The sequence below is a fragment of the Lytechinus variegatus genome, chromosome 8 (assembly GCF_018143015.1).
Source record: "Lytechinus variegatus isolate NC3 chromosome 8, Lvar_3.0, whole genome shotgun sequence".
Classification (NCBI taxonomy): Eukaryota; Metazoa; Echinodermata; class Echinoidea; order Temnopleuroida; family Toxopneustidae; genus Lytechinus; species Lytechinus variegatus.
In genome coordinates, this window is record NC_054747.1 from 35,156,750 (window position 1) to 35,184,130 (window position 27,381).

At 37.1% G+C, this 27,381-nt stretch overlaps 1 protein-coding gene across 1 annotated transcript; it reads left to right on the top strand.

Moving 5' to 3' along the window:
- The first annotated feature begins 364 nt into the window (after positions 1-364).
- LOC121420432 (39S ribosomal protein L37, mitochondrial-like) lies at positions 365-27,053 on the top strand. The gene is made up of 9 exons (XM_041615057.1): positions 365-467; positions 5,980-6,229; positions 11,510-11,681; positions 12,327-12,457; positions 16,109-16,224; positions 17,942-18,130; positions 19,836-19,987; positions 24,484-24,663; positions 26,156-27,053. The coding sequence occupies exons 2-9, from the start codon at positions 5,997-5,999 to the stop codon at positions 26,306-26,308; spliced, it is 1,326 nt and encodes a 441-aa protein (XP_041470991.1). The 5' UTR covers positions 365-467; positions 5,980-5,996; the 3' UTR covers positions 26,309-27,053.
- Positions 27,054-27,381: the final 328 nt, after the last annotated feature.

Consider the following 27,381-nt stretch of genomic DNA (forward strand, 5'->3'; position numbering starts at 1 on the left):
ATTTCAGGGAATATTTGCCAAGAGTATTGTTTCAAATACTTGTTAAGGGTAGGGTTTCACACGCCAATACTTGTTAAGGGGTGCATTTTCAGAATATGGAAATTACGTGTTTAGGGTGCTTTTCGAGACCCCATGGTCGCGCATGGTATCCACTCGTGAATGGAAGTGGCCCCCCCCCGGGGTGGGTGTATAGAAGATAATAATGACTTATGGAAGACTGGAGAATATTTCGTAAAATTCCAGGAATCATTCAGAGTAAATTCCAGGAAGTTCCGTTCATTGAATGAGCGGGGTTCCGTTTTGAAGAGTGGATCACACTCATAGAGTTACCTAATCTATGATCACACTGCACTGCCGGCCGGTGGCGTATGCCTGTACGGTGGACTTGTAGTTGTACGGTCCGGTCGCGGTCATCACGTGCGACGTATATGATTGCACGCTGGCGCTGGATCATCACACTAAACGAGGTGAGAATAACTTCATTTTTTCATGAATTGTAATCGAAAGTTAAGTCAATGAATTACTATGTAACATGATAATTTCTAATGGCATTAATTTATGTCCTGTAATGCATGTGACATTTATAGAAAATTTTGATTAGACAGTTGTGTGAATAATTGTTCAGTTTATTGCCACACTAGTAGAAGTAGAAGTATTTTAAATGTCACCCAGTCCCATCTGTTCAAAATTGTGTTACCTGTCAAGTCGATATTTAGACTTTAGAGATCGAATTTTTCTTCTCCCATTGAGTACAGTCCTCTCTACAGAGTATAGTCGTATTTGGCTGAGCAAAAACATTTTGGTGCAGTTGAAGTACTATAGGCCTACTCTATAGTGCAAGTAAAAATATGCATCTCAACTAGGTTACTACTTTAGTACCTCGGGCGAAGTTCGTGAAGCCTGAGCTGAGTGAAGGCTCCACTCCGTACTCCAGGCCAGTCTCACTCATGGTTTCAAATCGTCTCGTGTGTGAAGGATTCATATGCACCTGGTGCACGCGAATCTTTCACACCCTTTTTACTAAAACAACTATGACTTTACATCGTAGCTAAGCATTACATTTATTCTATAACACTTACCGAACCATATGGATCGTTTGTTGAACTCTCTTTCCTGTTTTGTTTAATAAAATAAGAGCATTTTTCGTGATCTTCACGTAGATTTCTCCTGCTCAGCGTGGATATCAATTTTTGCCTAAAGAGGGCGCGCGATATTATTCACAAGCCGGTTTGTTTACGATTTGCAAGTTGTACTGCTAGTTGCATTCTAGGCGCCCAGCATTATTTTCCTCTTTCTGTTTTTTTTTGCCGTCATGTGGTATATTCTGTTGTAGCGCCATCAGCGATGATGAAATGTAAAAAGTCGCCTTGAAATGAAGAAAAATTGTTTCGCGTAATTCGTTAGTTAGTTTCAATTTTTTTCTTCTTCCTCATCTATGATCAAAGGTGAAAACTTTTTTTTTAGATCTGTTCTAAAAGCTGGACATTTTATTGTTCAAGTAAATAAATCAACAGGACTTGAAAATAAAACATTCTTAGCACTTTTTATAACCATGATGAGGAGACCTATATATATCTTATACATATATACATGTATATAAATATATACATATATATATATATATATATATATATATATATATATATATATATATATATATATATATATATATATATATATATATATATATATATATATATATATATATATATGTGTGTGTGTGTGTGTGTGTACACTGTTAGAAAATATCCTTAAACTAAAAGAAGTTCCTGCAGAGGGGTCTCGAGAACACCTGTAATCTTACCAGATTGCATAATCTTACAGGAAATTGGTATTTGGTGTGTGTAATCTTACAAATTTCCTTAAATAAAACACTCTTTTCCCCTTTTTCTAACAGACCTGTTCTGTTAAATTGCAGAAAAATTCCTGTTTCATGAATTTAAAGAATGATTCTGGTATTGCTTTCTGCAAAATCTTCTTTTATTTTTCTGTAAAATCAGGGTTTTTTTAACAGTGTAAAGCTATACATGTACAACATATATATATATATTTGGAAATAAGCTAACACGTAAAAAAGACGTTTTAGGGACTGTTAATAAGAATTCATGAGTGGGATAGGTAACTATCTATTCTATTCTTGATCGTTTTCTATTATTTGTGTGTTGTGTTTATTTTTCTTGAAGCACCAAAAGGTGGATATGTCCACTAAAATGATATTAACGTAGTCACCATTATTATCATAAGCTAACAGATCAAGATCAAAATGCGACCGTGAAACGTGAGCTTAGTTTTTTTTCTTAATTCAGTATTAACGATACTTTTTCATCATATTTTAAATTTGAATCTCATGATTCCAAATAATAAATGCTTGTCGCACGGGCAGATAGTGGAACCAACAGATATACTCAATATTCTGCATTCTGGACATTATATAAGCACCTATATATAACAATTAAAAGGATAGGCCTATCTACCTAACAAATTATGCGAGCGCTGAACTTTTGGACATTTTAACCTCAACAAATGGACATTCTAAGCATTTTGAAAATCGTGAACATCATCAATGTCACTCACAAAAATGGTGCCAGCGCGAAGCCCGCGCTTATGATATTGATGACAGGACTGTATTTAAATAAAATATAATGCGAGTTCACATTTGAATTTCGGACCTGAAAAGTCTGACAGATTACCTATACTTTTAAAAAAGGAATGACCTCCAGAATTCAAGCACGAAACGCCAGTAGATTTATTTTAAAGTTTAGACTTAGAACAGGGTCGATGAATCTTTATAATCATGAAAAAGATATTTATAAATAAAACATGGGAGTCCAATTTTATTTTAGTCTTAATATCTAGATCTGAAAAATTACATTTTCCTGTCCCCTTTATCATTCTCTATCCCTCTCTCTTCCTTTCCCATTTTCGTTCTCCCTTTACCTTTCTTTTTTTTCGCTTTTCCTTTTCCTTCTTTTCTTTCCTTTCCCCTCCCCTCCCGTTTCTTGCTCTTTCCATTTTTCTTTCCCTCTCCCTTTCCCCTCTTCCTTTCCTTCATTTTCTTTCTATTTTATGGTCTCCTGTTTCCTCTCTCTCCTATACCTTTCCCCTTCATTTTTCATTTCCCTTTCCATCTCCTTTTTTGTGCAAACATTAACACGACCATCTTGCTTCCTACACACACAAACGACCACAATTTAACACAAGTAATTCGAAACAATCGGGACATTACCATTTTGTTCATATATATATATATATATATATATGTATGTATATATTTTCTCAATAAACATTTTCATCTATTTAAAGCTTTGAAAATTCACGAACAATGATTCCATAGGCGAAATCTCAAAGATCAGCAGGAAGGTACTTTACACATTTTCATTTTATGTAATTGTGAGTGTTAACTTAAGATCAATAGGAATGTAAGGTATTAGGATATTCAAGCATAGGATGATAAAATTGATTTTTTAATCTTAAATTTTAAGCTAGTTGCTGACAAGGATTTTTTTATGTAGTCTGGAAGATCATTCCACATTTTCGGGCCAGAATAACGGATGTTGTGTTGAAAGATAATCTTTTTGTGTTCAGGAATATATATTTGGTTATTTGTTCGGGTATCAAAATGATGTATATTTGATACATGCGTAAAGAAATTACGAAAATTTTCTGGAATTTGAGAATTTAAACACCTGTACATAAAATTACATTGGTGAAGTTTATTGAAGTTTATTGATTCAATCGGATCAATCGCTAAGTAGATATACTTAAAACGATTAGAAATTATTCTAGATCGGCTGTGAATAGTGACCAGCCGAATATGGAATTTATTTATAATCTTAAGGATTAGCTTTTAAATCTCAAAAATATATTTCAATCAACAAAATTTAAATCTAAATCTAATATTCAGCTGATCCCTATTCACAGCCGATCTGGATTTATTACAAATCATTAGAAACTTCAATCATGCAAGATCTGTATTTTAGGCACATTTGGTTGAAAAGGCTCGTTCTGTCATATTTGCTACTTATCGCTAAGCTTTGTGTTATTCGTGCCAACTTTGATCTTGCGCAAACTACGGAAGGCTCTAAATTATTGCAAGCTGATTAATGGTTTTTGAAAATGGAGACAAACCATAACAAAATCATTTCCCAAAGTATGTATTTATGTATAGAAAATAGACAACGATTAAAACATGTCTTCCTTCATTAACAAATGAAGGATATTTTCAAATTAAAGTTTATGCAATTAAGAAAAAGGGATTGGTTACAGGCGGCGGAAAGCAAAAAAAATTTAGGGGCCCACCAAATTTTTTTTTTAGAGAGCAAAAAAAATTAGTTATCAACCAAAATTTTAGGGCGGGACCACACAAATTTTAGGGGGGGGGCGCCTGAATTTTTTGGGGGGACGCAGGAAAAAAAAATTGAGAAGCAAAAAACAATTTAGGGAAGGACCACTAAATATTTTGACAAGCAAAATAAGGGTTATCAACAATTTAGGGGGAACGTCCCCCGCCTCAAATGAAGGGGGAAACGACCCCCCCCCCCCTCTCCCGCCTATGTCTGCACCCCGATAAACTTGCCTCATCATCCCACTTTCCCGACTGAACTCGCAAGACATCCTGCTCGTTCAATCCACTTTCATCATCATCTTGTCAAAAGATGGCGTACTTTACCAATAAGTATATACATGAGATGCAACCTGTTGATTTTTGGTACAATTTTCTATTATGCGCTGACGACTTGAATTGAGAATGTTCGATACGAAAAATTGCTTTTCGATTGTTGTTTGCGTACTTTCCACCGCAGTATCAAGGACGGATCGAACAGAGTATCCTGGTTGAGACTTGGAGGTAAGCGATAAAAACACTTTTATAAACAATTTCTAACTTATTTTTAATAAAAACATAAATAAAAAAATGAGATTACGATAGTGGAGAAATACTGAAACGTTTGGCGTTTCTAATTCCCTCACATTCGTGTGATGAATGAAAACGTCAAAGTCCACTATGAAACCACATGCGTTGTGCGAGGTTAGTATTACTAACCTCGCATGTTGTGTGAGTGGGCCAGTCTTCACTACCGCTACACGATCCACCAACCTGAACTTCGGGATGGTGAACACGATTGGATATTCCGATCGTGTACAAGGATGGAATGGAAATGTTATGAAATGTATAGGCCTACTGTTCATTATACCGCCCCTCCACAACAGTCATAAAAATCATTAAAAAAAATTTAATGAGAAAAATAGCTTAATTTCTTACTCTCCACATGTATTTCATTCCATGTCCATCATCCGGTTATCGTCAAAATTGGTGATTTTTGGCCAGTATCTTTTTCTATTATTACTCATGGCCAGTTTCAAAACTTCGTATGCGATCAGTTTGACCTGCGACTGATCGCATGCGATGTTTTGAAATCAATTTTTTTTTGGGACGAAACATCATTAATTATTTTTTTTCCTCATCAAATTTTTCCTGGATCTGCCTAATTTGGGGTACCAAAATTGAAAACACTCAAAATACAAAAAAATAATAAATCATGCACCCACCTCAATTTCTATGGAGGAAGGTCTATGTATTATTTTGCTTGAAAATCTGTTTTCTTTGCGCATGCGCCAGTGGTATCGATCGGCCATTTTATTTGCAATTTTGAAAGCAAGAGAATGAACGCGGCCTTTTCCCCCCTTTTTGAGGGTCTGGCTACTGCCTCAATGTCAGGATTCTTGACCTTCATCCATAGAATCGAGGTGGGTGCATGATTTATTTTTTTCTTTAATTTTGGGTGTTTTTGGTAGCCCAACCTCGAAGGTACTCGTGTTACTTGCGGCAGCCTATGGTTACATGTTCCTTCTGGAGCTCTCTTAGTCTTGGTTAATGTTAGTCTTAATATTAGACTGGAGCCATTTTTTTCTTGCCCGCATGGCAGATGTAGAATTTAGAATGGAATTTTATTTTTTGTAGTTTCTTTTTATTTTATATAGCCTGTGTTCATCACATCATGCCAGCAAGTCTTACCACCAGGCTTTTGCTTAAGTCTAGCAGTGGCATCGCCTGCAAGAGGATCCTGAGTGGTCCCCTAGTTATTCCGGGACAGAAATGGATCCTCGCCCGGGGATATCGGCCGGAGAAAAAGAAGGAGATTCGAGAGAGGGGCAAAGAGCGCAGGAAGACGACGGCTAGGAAGATTTACGAGATGTTAGATCTGCCTAGCCCCTACAAGATACCAGAGAAGTAAGTATCTGTAGTCATTTATTTTGACATCTAGGTCCTTCCTTAAAGGACAAGTCCACCCCAACAAAAACTTGATTTGAATAAAAAGAGAAAAATTCAACACTTAGCATAACACTGAAAATTTCATCAAAATCGGATGTAAAATAAGAAAGTTATGGCATTTTAAAGTTTCGCTTATTTTCAACAAAATAGTTATGTGAACAAGCCAGTTACATCCAAATGAGAGAGCTGATGACATCACTCACTCACTAGTTCTTTTGTATTTTATTATATGAAATATTTTGATTTTCTCGTCATTGTCATATGAAATGAAGTTTCATTCCTCCCTGAACACGTGTAATTCCATTATTTCAAAATTTTGTGCTTCAGGCAATGAGGTCCTAATCATCAAATTCGTAAAAATTGAAATATTGTATAATTCAAACAATAAAAAACAAAAGAAATAGTGAGTGAGTGACGTCATCGACTCTCTCATTTGGATGTAACTGGCTCGTACATATAACTATTTTGTTGGAAATAAGCGAAACTTTGAAATGTCATAACTGGGTCAATCCATGTCAAATCAACCAATGCTTGTCACCCGACCCTCTTCGATTTTCTTTAAACTCGCACCAAATGTTGCCACAAGTGTCTGACGGAAAAATCTGAAATATTTTGCCCCAAGGTCAAATGGTTGCTAAGATACAGCCTCCCATAGCAACCAATGCGCACTCAAAGATATTATTTTAAATAAAATTGCCTATTTTTGATTGACTACTGCAGCAAAGTTTGATTGATTACAGTCTTCATTTTAAGTAAATTGGAAGAACTTTTTGGTCTAAACATGCAGAGTATACTGTAGCGCGGACCTGTCAACCGGATTTCGCACACGAGGTCACCGAAAATGGCGTTAAGCATCCGTGTCAATGATTTCAGAAGCATGTTTGGAGGCTCATAAATCCAAAACTAAATTAGCTTAGAACCAAATATTATGCACATTTATGGACTTTCATATACTCAACAGAATTACAAAAAATTGACCCAAGAGTGTGCGTCGTTTTCCTGTAGGGTGCCCTCAAAGTTGGATTTTTTTCAAAAGATGCCAAGTTCAAGGTCACGGATCACCTCCCGTCCCATCGAGGAGGGGGACCAATTTCTGTGTTTTGATAGACATTTACCCATATTTTCAAGTGTTACTTGAGAAATTTTGCTACCGGAATGTTTAGGGGCTGATTTGCGCATTCCAAAATAGTCGTAAACACCCTAAATTTGACGTTAATGACACATGCTTTTCAACACTTTTCAAATTGTGATAACTCACAGATGACATGCCAAAAGACATTGATATCTTCTGTGATGATAGTCTGTAATTGGTATTAAAAGGATATATCTTCAGAAATAGTTTTTGTTGTTGGTAATGACCTTGAAAACACACCTAAAATTCAATAAAAACAGTAAATTGGCGAATTTTCCAGAATCATATGGCATTCAAATGGTGTTTACATTGACTTTCAAATGGGTGTCATTTCAATACAAAGGGTGAGCTTAAGCCAAAACTTGAAAGACATGTTCAACTTTTGTTCTACTTTAAGCAACATAAAATATTTGAACTCAAAACTATATCATTTGACCTTGAAATTATTCCAAATATAGCTGATTATTGCTCCGTAAGTAGCATATTCAAATTGCGCGAGTACATTGCACTTTGCAACACATTTCAAAATGGATTTTCTCATAGAGAGAATAACTGATCAGGCTGATATTTGCAGTATTGGTAGTCTGTAATGAGTTCTTGGAGGATATACAGATTAAGTACCTATTCTCTCATGACAATGACCTTGAAAATACAGCTGAAAATCAATAAATCATACAATTTTCATTAGTAATCTGTTTTTACCCACTTTTCATTGTGTGTTATTCCATCTTAGATTGTGAGCTCATGCTGATAATTGCAAATCATGTTCCACTTTTGGTCTACTTTAAGCTACATAAAATGTTTGAACTCAAAACCTTATCATTCGACCTTGAAATTGTTCCAAATATAGCTATTTGTGCTTCATAAGTAGCATATTCAAATCACACGTGTACTTTGCAACACATTTCAAAATGGATTTTCTCAAAGAGAGAATACCTGATCAGGCTGATATTTGCAGCATTAGTAGTCTGTAATGAGTTCTTGCAGGATCTACAGATCAAGGAACTATTCTTTCATGACAATGACCTTGAAAATACAGCTGAAAATCATGAAAAATCAATAAATCAGACTGAACTCAAAACCATATATTTTGACCTTGAAATCATTCCAAATATAGCTATTTGTTGCTTCATAAGTAGCATATATTCAAATCGTGCATGTACATTGTACTTAGCAACACATTTCAATACTTGGAAATAATTTCAAGGTCAAATGATATGGTTTTGAGTTCAGTCTGATTTATTGATTTTTCATGATTTTCAGCTGTATTTTCAAGGTCATTGTCATGAAAGAATAGTTCCTTGATCTGTAGATACTCTAAGAACTCATTATAGACTACTAATACTGCAAATATCAGCCTGATCAGGTAATCTCTCTTTGAGAAAATCCAATTTGAAATGTGTTGCAAAGTACACGTGTGATTTGAATATGCTACTTATGAAGCACAAATAGCTATATTTGGAACAATTTCAAGGTCGAATGATAAGGTTTTGAGTTCAAATATTTTATGTAGCTTAAAGTAGACCAAAAGTGGAACATGATTTGCAATTATCAGCATGAGCTCACAATCTAAGATGGAATAACACACAATGAAAAGTGGGTAAAAACACTTGATTACTAATGAAAATTGTATGATTTATTGATTTTCATGATTTTCAGCTGTATTTTCAAGGTCATTGTCATGAGAGAATAGGTACTTAATCTGTAGATCCTCCAAGAACTCATTACAGACTACCAATACTGCAAATATCAGCCTGATCAGGTATTCTCTCTATGAGAAAATCCATTTTGAAATGTGTTGCAAAGTGCAATGTACTCGCGCGATTTGAATATGCTACTTATGAAGCAATAATTAGCTATATTTGGAATAATTTCAAGGTCAAATGATATAGTTTTGAGTTCAAATATTTGATGTTGCTTAAAGTAGAACAAAAGTTGAACATGTCTTTCAAGTTTTGGCTTAAGCTCACCCTTTGTATTGAAATGACACCCATTTGAAAGTCAATGTAAACACCATTTGAATGCCATATGATTCTGGAAAATTCGCCAATTTACTGTTTTTATTGAATTTTAGGTGTGTTTTCAAGGTCATTACCAACAACAAAAACTATTTCTGAAGATATATCCTTTTAATACCAATTACAGACTATCATCACAGAAGATATCAATGTCTTTTGGCATGTCATCTGTGAGTTATCACAATTTGAAAAGTGTTGAAAAGCATGTGTCATTAACGTCAAATTTAGGGTGTTTACGACTATTTTGGAATGCGCAAATCAGCCCCTAAACATTCCGGTAGCAAAATTTCTCAAGTAACACTTGAAAATATGGGTAAATGTCTATCAAAACACAGAAATTGGTCCCCCTCCTCGATGGGACGGGAGGTGATCCGTGACCTTGAACTTGGCATCTTTTGAAAAAAATCCAACTTTGAGGGCGCCCTACAGGAAAACGACGCACACTCTTGGGTCAATTTTTTGTAATTCTGTTGAGTATATGAAAGTCCATAAATGTGCATAATATTTGGTTCTAAGCTAATTTAGTTTTGGATTTATGAGCCTCCAAACATGCTTCTGAAATCATTGACACGGATGCTTAACGCCATTTTCGGTGACCTCGTGTGCGAAATCCGGTTGACAGGTCCGCGCTACAGTATACTCTGCATGTTTAGACCAAAAAGTTCTTCCAATTTACTTAAAATGAAGACTGTAATCAATCAAACTTTGCTGCAGTAGTCAATCAAAAATAGGCAATTTTATTTAAAATTATTTCTTTGAGTGCGCATTGGTTGCTATGGGAGGCCGTATCTTAGCAACCATTTGACCTTGGGGCAAAATATTTCAGATTTTTCCGTCAGACACTTGGGGCAACATTTGGTGCGAGTTTAAAGAAAATCGAAGAGGGTCGGGTGACAAATTGTCTGAAAATTGGTTGATTTGATGTGGATTGACCCAACTTTCTTATTTTACATCCGATTTTTATGAAATTTTCAGCATTGTGCTTGTCTCATTTTTCTCTATTGATTCAAATCAACATTTTTCTGAGGTGGACTTGACCTTTAACTTTTTAAAGCTATCAATGTCAACATCTACATGTACATGTAAAATGCATGTTTGTTAAAAAATATTTTCAGATTACCGGTATGTATTGTGTATTAATTCATCAGTTAACAGCCCATTCATTATGCTCCTCTTTTTATAAAATTTGACATCAATTTCTTGTAGAAAAAATTATGAATTGAGATGGATATCCATATACATGTAATTGAGGTTGATTGGGTCAGAGAGACGGGATACGTTTATGTTTAATAGCCTATGCATTATTGTGTATCTGTCTTCTTGCACTCACATTTTATGTTCAGTTATGATCATACAGTACACACAGTGTTTCAATTAAAATTTCGGTCCATTGAAGCACAGGCCAGGGCCACAATTTGTTGTGCGTTTTTGCCCTGGTGAGGTGCAAGTGTGATGCTAAGGGCATTCCTGCCCCGACACAAATTATAATCCATTCTGTTTGCTTGGTGCAAGCGAGATCAAATATAACTGTTTCATTTAAAACCTATTTATTCATAACTCACAACTTTACATACACCTGGAAATCTGGGTCCCCTTTTCATACAGATTTTTATAATAATAACAAATCCAAATTTCCAAACAAAATAACAAATTTGTGCAAGATTTCTTTGAGGAATTTACTCTTTCATCCAATCAGATTGAATGATTTTTGTAGCTTTTAACTGCTTTTGTAAGATCAGGCCCCATTTTTACAAAGAGTTGCGATTGATCCGATCAATCTCAAAGAGCGTAACCTTGACATTAAAGATGAATATATCTACCGGTATTCAAAGTGTTATGACGTATACTCATTCATCTATCATTTTCGAGACAAGTCAGTTTACTCATCATTTTTTCCTGAAAGGACAAAAAAATTACATTTCCTGTGTGAAGAATCGGGACATTGATCGAGTTTCCAAAGTACAATTTGAGTGTGTGTGATCATTATTTGAACCTTTGTAAAAATGTTTCAGAATTGTTATTTTTGTCTGAAAATATGACACCGTGAGCAAAGGTTTTGTTTTAAATCTTGTTTTAATACCCGCCCAGGGAAAAAATCGCTGACTACCATCCTCGGTATATGAACCGAGTGGAAATGAACGAGAACAACCCTCATTATCATGAAGAAAAGACTTATATCTTCAATCATCGATGTCGTCTTGAAGAGGGCATAAAGCAGGCGTTGTGGCTGACCAAGAGCAAACTCATGGGGGAGGGACAGGTAAAGATGATGATGGATGTGGTGGTGGTAAGGGCACTAATGATGATGTATTGTTATGATGGTGTCAAATGAAGGGGTAATGTTGGTGATGATGGTGGTGGTGATGATGATGAGGAGGAGGAGGATGATGATGGTGTGATAATGATGATAATGTTGGTGATGATGATGATACTGATGATAGTGATTATGATGATGGTGATGATGATGATAGTGATTATGATGACGATGATGATGATGATGGGGATGATGATGATGATGATGGTGATGATGATGATGATGATGATAGTGGTGTGATGATGATGGTGGTGATGATGATGATGATGATGCTGGTGATTATGATGATAATGATGATGGTGGTGATGATGGTGGTGTGATGATGATAATGTTGGTGACGATGATGATAGTGATTATGATGATAATGACGATGGTGATGATGGTGATAATGATGATGATGGTGGTGTGATGATTATGATAATGTTGGTGAAGATGATGAAAGTGATTATGATGATGGTGATGATGATGATTATGATGATGATGATGACGATGATGATGGTGATGATGATGGTGACATTTAAAATAACTTTCATTCATATAGTATTCAATAAAGAACGTCCATTACACGTTTATTATGATTTTTATCAAAAGCTGCCAGAACGGATACAGGAGCTAGCAGCTCGTTTGGAGTTTCCTGATATGGAGGAAAGAGTCTTGAGATCAATCAGGAAATGCCGTCAGTACGACACGCAGAGTAAACTCATTCCTGTTGAGAGATTTAGGTAAATATTTTCAGATTCTTACGATAAGTTTTTTACGATAAATATTTTTTCAAATATTAAAGAGTACATCGTAGGCTATCCGATGATTCAAGTTATTTAAAAATTTCAAGTAAAACTAAAAATATCAATTAAAGGGGGCATGAAAAGAAGAATAAATATGTCCATTAATGTTGGAACCTTGGTTACATCCCGATAGACCGCGGGTCCGATAGTCCTATGTCAAATGATATGACCTAGAATAGATAGCCCTTGTAAATCGCCTCTGGAAACTACCCCCATCTCCGTGGACTGCATGATATCTTTATTTGTTCAAATTAATAATAGGTGGAGTCAGGGTGTGAGGGCCCAGGGCCCACTAATAGCAGAGCAAAAAAACGAAAAAAAAGAGGAAAGTAAAGAAAAAAATATAAAATGAGAGGAGAAATGAGAAGGAATATACAACAGGGTATTTTTATTAAGCACACATCCACCTTGTTAGGTGCTCAAGGCGCTGATCCTAGATTACCTGGCTAAGCTAGGCGTTCATAGCGCACACAGCTTTTTAAGGAATTAATTCCTACCCTTACCATTTACCTCACCTGGGTTGAGAGCAGCACATTGTGGATCAGTTTCTTGCCGAAGGAAATTACGCCATGGCTGGGATTCGCACCCACGACCCTCTGTTTCAAAGTTCGGAGACTAATCCACTGGGCCACAACGCTCCACGTATGAGAAGGAAGGCGAGTTAAACGAAACACGTATGCTCGTTGCTTCCTGGGGTTGTTTTGCCGGAAATGGGGTCAGTGTAAGGAAAATGTTGTATAGAATTTTTCCTGACTTTTTCTTTAATTAGGGGAGTAATATTCATGCCGGGGTAGGTTCCCTTCAAAACTAAATTTGCTTCCTCTAACAATAGGCGGTATCTCTTAGAATCAGGAACAAGCATACATGCATGGTTCACACCCTGAGTGTGTGTGTGTGGGGGGTCCACACGTACACACGTCTCGCAGGCAATTACCCACACCTCTTCGCTCCTCAATCCGCCTTCTTTTCAATATTAATAATAATAATATAGGGTATTTATATTGCGCACACACATTCTGATTTCTTAACAAAACTAAACTCAAAGTTTTATTTTAAACAACCAACCAAATATCTAAAAACAGAGGCGTATACATGTTCATCAAGATAATCTTTGAACAAATGTTATACACAAATCATATCAACTTATATTTAAGAAGTAACAAATGCAAACTATAAAGTATATATTGCTTGAGAATGTAAACACAAGAAATAAACGAGGAAACGACATGAGGGACAGATATTTTGCATTTAAGAATATCAACTGAATGAGTTGAAAGGTTTGATTTGATTTGAACACAATTCTGGAAAAGAAAAATAATAATGAACTAAGAAATGAAGGTCCGAAATGGATATGATTACAAAATTGCAAGCATGCCTTTTTGCTAAAAAACAAAGTGTATACACTTAACAGGGGCAAAAAATGGTGGTTAAAAATGAATAGAGAGACAAATGTTCCAAATATTAGATACATGTCAAGAAATCTTCATTGCCATAGTGCCTTTGGTCTCAGAGAAAAACAATTCTAGTTGATATTGAGGGGGTGTATGGAGCAAGAATTTCTTTCCTCTGAAATTTGCTCATTTGTACACATTTCAAATAAAAAATAAATAAATAAAATTGGTATTAGCACGAAGGTGTTGAAGCAAAACCAGCTTATACCAGACAGTATGATAAGAAACATAGATTTGATTCAAAACGGTTTTAGCACTAAGGTGTTGAAGCACAACCAGCTTACGTGTACACCAGACAGTATAAAACAACATCGATTTGATCCAAAATGGTATTAGCACTAAGGTGTTGAAGCAAAACCAGCTTATACCAGACAGTATGAAAACAACATCGATTTGATCCAAAATGGTATTAGCACCAAGGTGTTGAAGCAAAACCAGCTTATACCAGACAGTATGAAAACAACATCGATTTGATCCAAAATGGTATTAGCACCAAGGTGTTGAAGCAAAACCAGCTTACACCAGACAGTATGAAAACAACATCGATTTGATCCAAAATGGTATTAGCACCAAGGTGTTGAAGCAAAACCAGCTTACACCAGACAGTATGAAAACAACATCGATTTGATCCAAAATGGTATTAGCACCAAGGTGTTGAAGCGATGTGGACAATCTCTTCTCCAACAAGTCCAAGCGATTTAAGTTCCTGAAACTTTATTTTTCTGGTACCTGTGGCCTGCATTTATCAATACAAGCCCCCTTTTGATACCCGGTCTAACTATAGCATTTTGCTCCTCCATCTTGAACACCTTACAACTAATTTCATAGGAAAATATGACCTATGTGGAATAAAACTTATTTCCATAAAATGTGAAAAACCTTAATGTTACGGGCTTTTTCTCCAACTCAAAGGAGCTTAAAACTCGATTAGACATGTACTTTTACGCGCAGACAGGTCAAAAGTTTGTTATACAGGGTGTCCCCCCCCAAAAAAAGCAGTATGATAAAACGCGAATGGCCATTCACAGCGTGCACCCCTCCTCCCAAAAAATGTCCTTTTAATTAGGCGGTTTTTGTAATATAAAATATCAATTAGTGTGAAATCTCTTTCGTCTCGATCCATTGCTTTTGAACAGAGAGTCTGTTATGTAACAGCAGAGCATTACATCCCATTATAAGTTGGAAGATTATGCATGCGAAAGCAAACACAAGCACCGAATCTGATGATGATGATTTTTTCTTTACTAATTTCATCTAATCTACTGAACTTCACTTGAAACCGTATCTCAATGATGATGATTCTAGTTTGCTCTTGATAGGCACAGTGTGCCCCCTGGTCTTGATAGGATTAATTAAGTATAAAAACTTAATGTTAGTAATTATTATGTGATGAATTAGAAGGACATAGAGGGAATTAGAGGGTAGTAAGTTGTAAATACAAGTATTAGGCATCATTCAATTAATTCACTCTTTTCTCTTTTATAGTTTGACAGCAGGTACGATGTAAAAGAGCAAAGAATATTTTGACATTAACTGTCTAAACCAGCTTGTGCAGATCAAAGCAATTAATAACGCGCTGGAGACACGGCTCATTATGATCAAAAGATTTGATGAGAACAAAAACAAAACAGAACACACACACATTCACAAAACAGTAATGAATCCATACTTTCTCTGACGGCAATTGCGTTATGTACATCTAATCTGTGTAAACTTGTTTATACTAAATTTTCAAACATTCGTGCTCAACTCATTTTCATTCTTCTCTGCACTTCATGCCTTTGAAGACTTCAAGGGCATCGTATCTAGGAATAGCTTGTCACCCTACAGTGAAAACTAGGCCTCTGGACAACGAAGGTGAATCGTGTATATCATGTTTTCCAGTTTGGAACAAAATTGCAAGGATTCCAAGAGGATCAAAATAGTCATGGAAATAAAAAAAAGGAGTCCCAGAAAATCCCACTCCATTACCATGTTATAGCTTATCCAATGTTACAGAATTAGGCAGTATGCTGTGAAAGTTGCCCTCAAAAGTAAAAAAAAAATCAAAGAAATTTAATTTGTTGCCTGAATCCCACTCACTACAGTTTTCATTTAACTTTTTTCTTTGTTTTAATTTCAATTTTGACCTTTGCAGTTACACACAGAACATGGATTTTATCCATCTTTGTCAGCTGATGTGTGGCCAGTATCCAGAGTTATTACAAAGGGCTCAGACGGATGGTTATTATGTAGCTGCAGCTTGGCATAGAGGTAAATTGATAAGGATGAAGATGATCAGTGGCGGAACATGACCCGGAGGAGACAAAGCATTGGAGGGCACGGCATTGTTCTCTTACAATACAGTACCCCTCCAATGCTTTGTCTCCTCAGGTCATGGTCCGACAATGATGATGATGGATATTGAATTGCTCTTTTTGTAGAGTCGGTCCTTTTTTACCTCCTGGCAACAACACAAAAGCCCAATTACATACGCTTCTATGTTCTTCTTACGCAACCTCCACACAACTCGCCAAAACTTATTAATAGTAATAATAATAGAGGTATATTTACCCAGGGTAGCCACTTCAGTTTAGAAAACTGTTCTACCAGCGGGCCCTGCTATTTTTATTACCCCAGCTTTAGCTGAGCTGCCTAGGCACTCAAGCATTCAAGGAATTTCTTCCTACTGGGTACCCATTCACCTCACCTGGGTTGAGTGCAGCACAATGTGGATGAGTACTACTTGGTACTTCTTCATGATTGCAGCTTAGAACATTCGGTGAGTTACGGTCCCGTTGATCTCTGACCTTAGCGGAGGAAGAACACGGTAGAGAAAGAGTTGTGATGATGTCAATGATCAGTATAGTTAATACATGAGGGGGACGGGTTTCTCCCTCATGACAACCCAAATAGTACCTAAAATTCTTGTAAAAATAAAATAAGAATAATACATATGATTTATATAGCGTCTTTTCCATTTTGATTAAATGCTCAAGGGGCCTATTAGAGAGCATAACAGTACAAGAAAGGGTAAATTACAAATGAGGAAAAATGTCTGTCGCCAAACCTAGTACCTGCTGGTGAACAAATGCAATGCTTAGGGGCGACCATTCTTTCTTTAGTTGCCTCAATATCAGTCAAAAACAAATTTAAGATTATTCAAAAATCAAATTTTTAACTATAATTGCTTGTTACCCATAAAGGTAGCACTTAATATGAAAGAAATAGCCTATATTTGGAAAAGAAAATAACCCCTAACAAATCAAAATTATTTTCTATGCTGATAATGATATTGAAGATACTCATAATATCAATACTACTACTACTGCTACTACTACTACTACTACTACTACTACTACTACTACTACTACTACTACTACTACTACTATTACTACTACTACTACTACTACTACTACTACTACTACTACTACTTCTACTACTACTACTACTACTACTACTACTACTACTACTATACTACTACTATGCTACTACTACTGCTATACTACTACTACTACTACTACTACTACTACTACTACTACTACTACTACTACTACTACTACTACTACTACTACTACTACTACTACTACTACTACTACTACTACTACTATACTACTACTATGCTACTACTACTGCTATACTACTACTACTACTACTACTACTACTACTACTGCTGCTACTACTTCTACTACTACTACTACTACTACTACGATTACTACTACTACTACTACTACTACTACTACTACTACTACTACTACTACTACTACTACTACTACTACTACTACTACTACTACTACTACTACTACTACTACTACTACTACTGCTACTGCTACTATTACTACTGATACCAGTATTAGTACTAATTACTACTATTGACAATGATAATGCTACTAATAATAGTAATAATGACAGTAATGATAAGAATGATATTAATGGTAGTAATAATAATGTGTTTTTTATATGTTTTTTATCTCTGTATTCATCTTGAAAGGTAATGAACAGATTCAGGTTCGTGGTCGGTCGGGTCTACTAGTCTCCTCTGCCAGACCCTTAGATAGGTTAGCGAGTCCAGAGGAGGTAGCCGAGACTGCCTCTCACACCCTACCAGACTTCTATCCTCTAGCTCCTACCATTGATCTATTGACTCGTAACATCTATAAGGACAATCACAATTTCACAGGTGAGATCTTAAAGGGCATCAGCCCTATGGCGTAGTCACATTTCCCCTACGGTGGCCGTATGGCTAGTTGAAAACAGCCTTTCATTTTCTCTACAATTTATTCAAATGATTCTGTTTGAAGTTCAGCAAAATTTGAATCATTATCTTTTCTGGTCGTTTGAATCCAAAGTGTTGAGTATCTTGACTTGGCATTTTCACCTTGTCAGGAAAATTGATCTTTGGAAAAGAAAACTCTCCCGATCCATGATCTGTTACCATGACAACACTGCCTCATGTGGTTATGGTTTACATGGATTGAGAAACATTTGTACCAAGTGATCTACAACTTTTCATTGTGTGTGTGTGTGGGGGGGGGGATTTTCCCCTGCCTCCCTCCCCTGTCTGCTGCACATGTACACTCTGACAGTAGTGTACATGCTACTAATACATAGCTTTATGAGATTCCACCAGTACTTTGTTACATGGTAACTTTGTTATTCAATGGGAGTTGCAATGCCATGGGGGGGGGGTGTCCCCTTCCTCCCTCCCTCTGCTGTATATGCACACTGGAACTGTAGTACACATGCACCTATTTGGTCTGGCTCATATTTCATGCTATATGTTGCTTTATGAGATATCACCAGGGGGCTGTTTCATAAAGCTGTTAGTATTAAAGTAAAGAGCTACTTAAAGAACGACTGGTGGACCTTTCTTACATGCTAAACAATCGCCAATGATGTACACCATTTGCTAAAATAAAGGATCACCAGTTGTTCTTGAACTCTTCATGCGTTACGTTCTCATTATTGCACATCCGTAGGCGTGTTTCGTTCGCATTTTTGCACAACCACACATTTCCCATAGACGTCCCCTGTTCCATTGTTTTTCGAACAATTGCATGCCCCAGTGCGTGCCTAGCTACAATGTATAGCCTGGCGTTTTTGTATACCGTACATGTGTACCGATCGATCGCGGGTGCGACATTAGTTTAGTGTTTGACGGATTATCGCAGTTTACAAATGACAGAATCGTTGAGTTATCCCCAAAAATCAATACATCCTGATCACAGCCAGGAAGTTCATTGAAAAAAGGAGAGGAGAAAATCAATAAAACCCCCTCACAAACAATACCATGGCCAGGTTTATCGTTAGAAATCTGTGACTCATGGCACGAATGTGAATGAGAGGGGATCACTGCTAACATAATGCAACACACAGGGGGTTTACAGGTGAACGCATGAAGAGTTAAGTTGCTCTTATCTTATGAACAGCTTTATGAAACACCCACCAGGTCCCTCACTTACAAAGATTTAGGATTGATCCAATTAATCTCAACTGGATAGAAATCCACCCATGACAAAAAAATTTACAGGAAATTAGCTCAGTCTCCTTTAAAGTAAAGAAAGAGAATCACACTGAATTTTCAAGAGAACGGTGAATGTATGAATACATACATCATATCTTGAATATATTTTGAACATGCATTTTAGATGTTAACATTGCTGGCCGTCGGTAGTTGAAATTGATACTAGGGTCAATTGCAAATCTTTGTAAGATGGAGAATGAAGGGTTATAATTACATGGTTCTGTAGGGCTTGCTCCCCTGGGAAAATAAGAATTATTATTACCATGTATTATAAATGAAAGAATTTTTTTTTAGCGTCACCGTAATTGTCATAAGTCATCATTAACTTATCTTAATTGTTTGTATAATGAATTCTTACCAGGGTTTTATGAAGGGTCTCCCTTCCCTCATGCGCACACCCTCTTCATACATGACGCTAGGAACTGGTGTCGTCACAAGATGGACCATCTCAATGCTCAGGGACTCATGTTTGCATTCGCCAATGCCATTTCAAGAGCCAAACTTCAGTATGGGGTAAGAAATGTTAACAAAAGGCAAATCCGTAAAATGATCAATTTTTTTGTGCGTCCAACCCCCGTTTTTGTCTCACCTGCGTAACAGAGTGAGACTATAGGCGCCGCTTTTCCGACGGCGACGGCGGCGTCAACATCAAATCTTAACCTGAGGTTAAGTTTTTGAAATGACATCATAACTTAGAAAGTATATGGACCTAGTTCATGAAACTTGGCCATAAAGTTCATCAAGTACTACTGAATATCCTATTAGGGTTTCATGTCACATGACCAAGGTCAAAGGTCATTTAGGGTCAATGAACTTAGACCATGTTGGGGGAATCAACATCAAAATCTTAACCTGAGGTTAAGTTATTGAAATGTCATCAGAACTAAGGAAATATATGGACCTAGGTCATTAAACTTGGACATAAGGTTAATCAAGTATCACCAAACATTCTGCATGAGTTTCACGTCACATGACCAAGGTCAAAGGTCATTTGGGGTCAATGAACTTTGGCCGATTGGGGTATCTATTGAATTACAGTCAAAACTTTAACCCTATCTAGGCCGGGGTATTTTGGGAGTTCCTATGGCCGGGGGGGGGGGGCCTCCCAGGCCCCCCTAAGATCTCGGCTGTCGACCGTGTGATCGCGCCGAAAATTTGCACGCGGGTTGTCTGGGACATAATCTACAAGATCGTATAGTAATTTATTTCATGCGAATCGCTATTACGTGATTATGCTAATTTATGTGTAATTAGTATGCGAAATCATATTTTTTCCTCTAACTCCCTAAATAAAGCTCAAAATTTACTAATTTTTGGTATAGAAACTCTTTGTGGTGTCCTTAGCAAGAATACATGAAAAAAATTGTGATATCAAATCATTTTCTTATGTATTATATTGTTTTTTGCAATTTCTTATGTATTTCTTTGTTTTTTTGACCTTTTGTTTTTCATTGTTTTTTCAATGAAATTTGTTGGGACTCTTCTGTGATCATAAAAATCATAACATGAATAAATTTAGACCAGCAAAACTAAAAATAATCATACATTTATGAAGTTTGGTTGAAAACACAATTTGCATTGACTTTGTACACGAAATCACGTTTTTGAGCAATTTTCTGTCTGACATGCACTTACATAATGTTGCGTAATTTCGGAACCACGTACCCGGGTGATGCAAAATTGGTCTCAAAAGTTGCGCAAGACTTGAAAGTAAAAACTCAGCGAGCGGCGCGGTCAAAAATTTTCGCACGGCAAAAATATCGCGCAATTTGTTGAGGGGGGGCCTCCGAGGCCCCCCGGCCTAGATAGGGTTAAAAGTTTTTGGATTTGATTCATGAAACTTGGACATAAGAGTAATAAAGTATCACTGAATATCCTGTGCAAGTTTCAGGTCACATGATCAAGGTCAAAGGTCATGTGAGGTCAATGAATTTTGGCCACGTTGGGGGTATTTGTTGAATTACCATCCTATCTCTGTAAGTGTATTGGTCTAGTTCATAAAACGTGGAAATAAGAGTAACCAAGTATCACTGAACATCTTGTGCGAGTTATAGTAGTTTTCAAAGTCAGCAATGCTGCTATGTGGAATCGCGTGATGCAGGTGAGACGGCCAGAGGCATTCCACTTGTTCTTAATTCTTACTTCACTTCATAAACTGACCAAGTCATGGTCCTTTGAGAACATTACAGACTGTCAAATGAACAAGAAATCAGAGACAGAAAATTTAATGAAGGTACCACATATAGGGGGTCGGAGAAACATATTTTATGGAATTGCCCTTGAGCATGTGAATAGGTACAAAAAGAGAAAACAATTTCGTGGGACTCCTTTTCACATCCTGATGCCTAATATTGACAACACTGGGTATATAACCAGTTGTCTCACGCTTGATACATCATGAGACAACTGGGCTCCGTAACACAAAGGTTTGCAATCAATCGCTAAATACCAATAACCAATCAGGATCATTGTTGCATGTATACTCTGTTCAAAGTACTGACTGGGAACCAATCAGTGCAGTTCTTTCATACTTGCGATTCATCGCAAACCTTTGTGTTACAGAGCCCAGTTGTCTCACGATGTATCAAACGTGAGACAACTGGTTATTTCTTCTACTCAATCCTTCACCACGATAAACATCTTCCACATCAACACCGAATATACTATAACCAGATGTATTTAGAGAGGCTGTGCTACCATTTATCCACGCGACGCAGCCTCCTGTTGGGTCTCTTGTGCTGTAAACCAAGGCACCTCGCACTGATACACAGAATGTTTTCGTCCCAGGATAGCTTTGAAGCTACTGAAAGGGTCTCTTCAAGGTTCAACATTGTAGTGAATAGTGATTTGCCAGCCAGGCTCTTTTTAGCATTTCAGGGGCACAATCGCCCGTGCCCCCATGATATTTTTTCGAAGGGCCTCGTCTTTCGCGTAGGAATCCCGCAAGCAGCCTCCCATTTCCAATTCTCACAGTTAATTATAAACAATGAGGAATGCATGAAATCTGATTAGATTAGATTAGATTAGATAAATGGTTTTATTAAAAAAACAATTCATGGTAGCCCAAAGGCTAAATTTACATTGTTTTACATTGTAAAGATCTTGTTACATATACATATAAGATATATACAAAGACCATTTTGAACAACATGAAAATTTCAAAGTAAACTATCAATATACAAAAATCATAAAGATACAAACATACATAAGCCTCCAAACCAATTAAGTTAGAATAATAAAAGATAACTCATAAATATATAATGCAAATTAAAATCAGAATTAAAATTGAGGACAGGTCTGGAAATGGGCAACACCAGAGCAACGGATGCGACTCCGAGACATACCCCTACACCTCCGAAGCGCTACAGCCCAGAAATGCTCGGTCCCAAACAGCCACTTCCTAGCTGGACAGGCGCAAAAAAACCACCAGTCGCACACACGACGAGAAAGGCGCCGAGAGAAATGTATCCACCGGGAGCAATGGGCATGGCACAAGCTTGTCACACCCATCACTCCCAGGGAAACACACTCCTCCCAGCCACCCAACCCAATCGGATATGCGACCAAAAGTCTAATGCGCCCGTCCAACCAAGCAACAGCCGTCCGGAACCACACACCCCAAACTGCAGCACTCCGAAACCATAGGGGCCAGTCCCGATGTCGCGTCCGCTGCTCCGGTACCGCCCACACGACACCTATCCCTGCAAAGTCATGGCATAATGTCAATTGACATACATGTATGAATGAGATGTGAACTATACATACACACTGGTATTCCCTGACAGTGTAAGTTGTTATTGCACAATATAAATCAAACTGCTGCCCTAAAGAATTTGCATGGGCAGTGTACATTTCACACTCCATTCCAAAGTGAAGGAATTCTTGGTCATATGAACAAAGGAATCACTTAAAACTGGACAGATTAAGAGTTTTTGGAATGATATTCATTCAGGATATTAATAAAATATGGAATTGCACTCTTCTGAAACCTATCAGTTTTACAATGTAATTGTGAGTATTTTTTTACATGTCTTAGGTTAAAATCAATATTCCTAGCAACAGGTAACCAAGATCAAGTCAAGAAAGTGTAGTCAAGATGTGGTTAAAAATGGAGGCTGTTATAATCACATGTAGTTAAAAAGTTCAAGTTTCTGGGGTTGAATCCAGAATAAAATTTGTAAAAAGCGATGAGTGCGCACGCACACTAAACCAACGTGTACTGCAGGTCTGTACAAAGCACCGTTTTCTCATAGGTACGTACCGGTACTGTGTAGGAAGAACGAAATGAAGCATACATACTATACAGGCCTATGACGCTGTACCATACCGCATTGTCCATACATGTACCGTACTATACTGTAGTGCTGTGTGTTAAGGCGGCCAGTTAAGCGTATTAAAATCCAGAAGGCAGTTGAGAAGAGTTCTTCAAAAATGTAGTAAAATGTTATTATTGTTGATAAAAGGTGCACCGAAGTAATCCTGAGTAGTAAAAGTGAAGTCATATAAACTTGAGTTGATAAAAAAGATCTCGGAAACAGTCAAAAAAGCTAAAAGTTCAAGACCGTTGCTGGAGGGGCAACCTCAATAGGTGCGCGCCATCTAGGATGAGGAAATCTGCTGTAAAAAGATACATACTGTCTTTCTGGCAGGATTCCTGATATAAGACATGACACAGACTTTTGATAAGGTACCCACGTGTATGGAACAATAGAGATCAGGGAAATAATCACACAGCGACTCGGGGCGAATTTGCCCCCGAAATGCCTTACAGATCCTTGGAAAACTGAAAAAGAGCCCCTAAAATTCACATAGGGTCCTATGTAAACTGTAATACAACGTGGCGAATTTTGTCTGGTGAGCTCAAAAGTAGCTCCGGAAAAAAAAATGTTAGAGATTCAACTTATGGCAGGGATGCGTGTATTTTTAAACAATATATAAGGGATGCGATACCATATTTCCCCCAACATTGAAGTCATCTTTCATTTTGTCTTACTTTATTTTTGTTGTAGGTTGATGCTGCCATTGACCTTGAGGAACCTATCGTGACCCAATGCATCGTGTCAACTGGGGTCAAGTTCACCTTCATGCAAGTACAGCTGAATACGCTGAACATGAACTCTGACGAAGGCATCAAGAATATGGTGTGGGTTGATGAAGGGAATGAGATGTACTCCGTTTGTGATCCAGTGGTAAGTAATGAGGATGTGGTAATAGGTGCTTAAGATTGATGATGTTCCTTATTGTGGTGGTAGTGGTGCTGGGTGTGATGATGGTGATATTGATGACAGTAGCAGAAGTAGTGATGATAGTGGTCCTGATGATGATAAAGATGGTGATGATAATGATGGTGAGGATGATGATGATAATTGTGGGGATGATGATGGTGATGATGGTGTTGATGGTGATGATGATGATAATGATGATGATGATTGTAATGATGGTGATGATGATGATGGTGATGATGATGATGATGGAGGTAATTATGATGATGATGGTGATGATGATGATGATGGTGATGATGATGGTGATGATGGTGTTGATGGTGATGATGATATGATGATGATGATGGTGTTGATGGTGATGATGATAATGATGGTGATGATGATGATTGTAATGATGGTGATGATGATGATGGTGATGATGATGGTGTTGATGATGATGATAATGATGATTGTGATGATGATGGTGATGATGATGGTGATGATGGTGATGATGATGGAGGTAATTATGATGATGATGGTGATGATGATGGTGATGATGATGATGATGGTGTTGATGATGATGATAATGATGATTGTGATGATGATTGTGATGATGATGGTGATGATGATGATGATGGTGTTGATGATGATGATGATGATTGTGATGATGATGATGATGATGATGATGATGATGGTGATGATGATGGTGATGATGATAATGATTGTGATGTAGGTGATGATGTTGATGATAATGATGGTGAGGATAGTGATGATGACGGGGATGATAATGATTGTGGTGATGATGATGATAATGATGATGTGGGTGATGATGGTGATACTGATGATGTTGGTGATGATGATGATAGTAGAAAAAGTAGTGACTGTGGTGCTGATAGTGGCAAAGATGATGATAGTAATGGTGAGGACGACAATGATAATGAAGATAGTGATAGTAATTATAGTGAGGAGGAAGACGATGATGGTAGGAATTTAAAAGCAAGTGATGACGCTGATAACAATGATGAAAATGTAAGTGATCAAGCATGTAGAAGATAAGGATGAATGCACTGGTGCAGTTGTGAAAGATGCAAAAATGATGACAAAGTTTAGTGGTTGTAGGGATAATCAAGCGATGGATAATCTACTTCTCTTTCTGCTATAATCAATTTTCTTTCCTTTTTAAAATTGTTAATATTGTTCTTGTTCATAACTGCTGCTTTCGATTTTTTTTCAATCCAATAGATATTTGAAATAGCACCTTTTCCTTTCAGTACAAAGCAATGCACACACACACACTACTCCATGTTTGGGCCACTAGAACAATACAACACTGTAATAATTTGAACTTATGTTTAATATTTACTATTTTTATTTTTCACTGTTGTAGAATTTATGCCCCCCCCATGGGAATGGGGCCTCTTTTGACCATGTTTATAGACATGTACAAATCAATTGCTCACTCCACTGTCCTCTCCTTCAGGTTTTCAAGATATACAAAGCCCATGGGAGCAGACACACCAAGCCAGGTTATATCAAGAAGATGCATCGTAGGGATCCTGATCTTGGATGCAGAGACCTCGACGTCAACGTCTTCAGGAAGTTTCTCGCCTGCTATGTCAATGGTGCTGTTTGACACACAGAATAGAGAGTACAGACCATGTAGCTGTTTCATAGAGCTTTTCATAAGTTATGAGCAACTTAGCTAATGTCTGGTGATCTTTTCCATGGTAAATGATATCATACACCAAATTTACATTGGTGATGATTTAGCACCATCATTCATTGGTATAGCCATTTGTAACTTACAAACAACTGTATAAAACACAGTACCAGGGCCGTCTTACAAATTGTTGAAATGGAAATCCGCAAATGTCATAAATCTTTATATGGGAATTGGTTACAATGCCTCTTTGGAAACAGAGGATAATTGTGATTTGTGAAGGCTATCATGCATGGACAAGAAAAAGATTCAGTATTATTCACATATTTACAGACAATTTACTTTAGATGTTGGTCTTCATTAGTTGTGATTGAATTGATCAATCACAACTCCTTGTACAATGGGTGTGTCATCAGCCTTGTTCAGAAACAAAGCAAGATATTGCACCTATTTCTTGTCCATTGTACTGATTAACTTGTTTATATAAAAGATGATTTTTGCCCAAGTCAAAGACATTCCTTAGACCAGGGTCCGGTAACTCAAAGGTTAGCGATTAATTGTACGCTTGATTTTTACGATTGATTGTACATTGTAGTCAATGCAATCGTAGGAAAATTTTCTACAATCATTGCTAAGCTTTGTGTTACGGGGGCCCCAGTTTACGCAAAACACATTCTCTGTGCTAAGTTAATTTTCCAAATTCGAACAGATTTATGTGGTTCCAATCCCGGTGGGGTCACTCAGCCGCAGAGGGGGACACGTATGACCGTTACCACAAATGCAAGTGACCCCCTATTGCAGTCAATTTCAAGGACATTTTGTGAAATTTACCCCCCTATTTTCACGCAAAACAAGGACAAAATTGCGGTAAAATGGTACCTTGAAACACCCCTAATTATAAGATTGTAAGGACACTTTTGCCCATTTCGCAAATTTACCCCTATTTACCGTATTTCAAGGACAGGGCATTTAACACCCTTTCCTCATTAGAGGAAATTGCAACACAGGCGTCAGAGTGCTCAGTCCTTAAAGATGACCAAGAGCCA

Coding starts and splice junctions, on each gene's coding strand:
- LOC121420432 (XM_041615057.1), top strand. CDS start 5,997: ATGCCAGCAAGTCTTACCACCAGGCTTTTGCTTAAGTCTAGCAGTGGC. Junction 11,682..12,326: donor AACTCATGGGGGAGGGACAG/GTAAAGATGATG, acceptor TTTTATCAAAAG/CTGCCAGAACGGATACAGGA. Junction 12,458..16,108: donor ATTCCTGTTGAGAGATTTAG/GTAAATATTTTC, acceptor TGACCTTTGCAG/TTACACACAGAACATGGATT.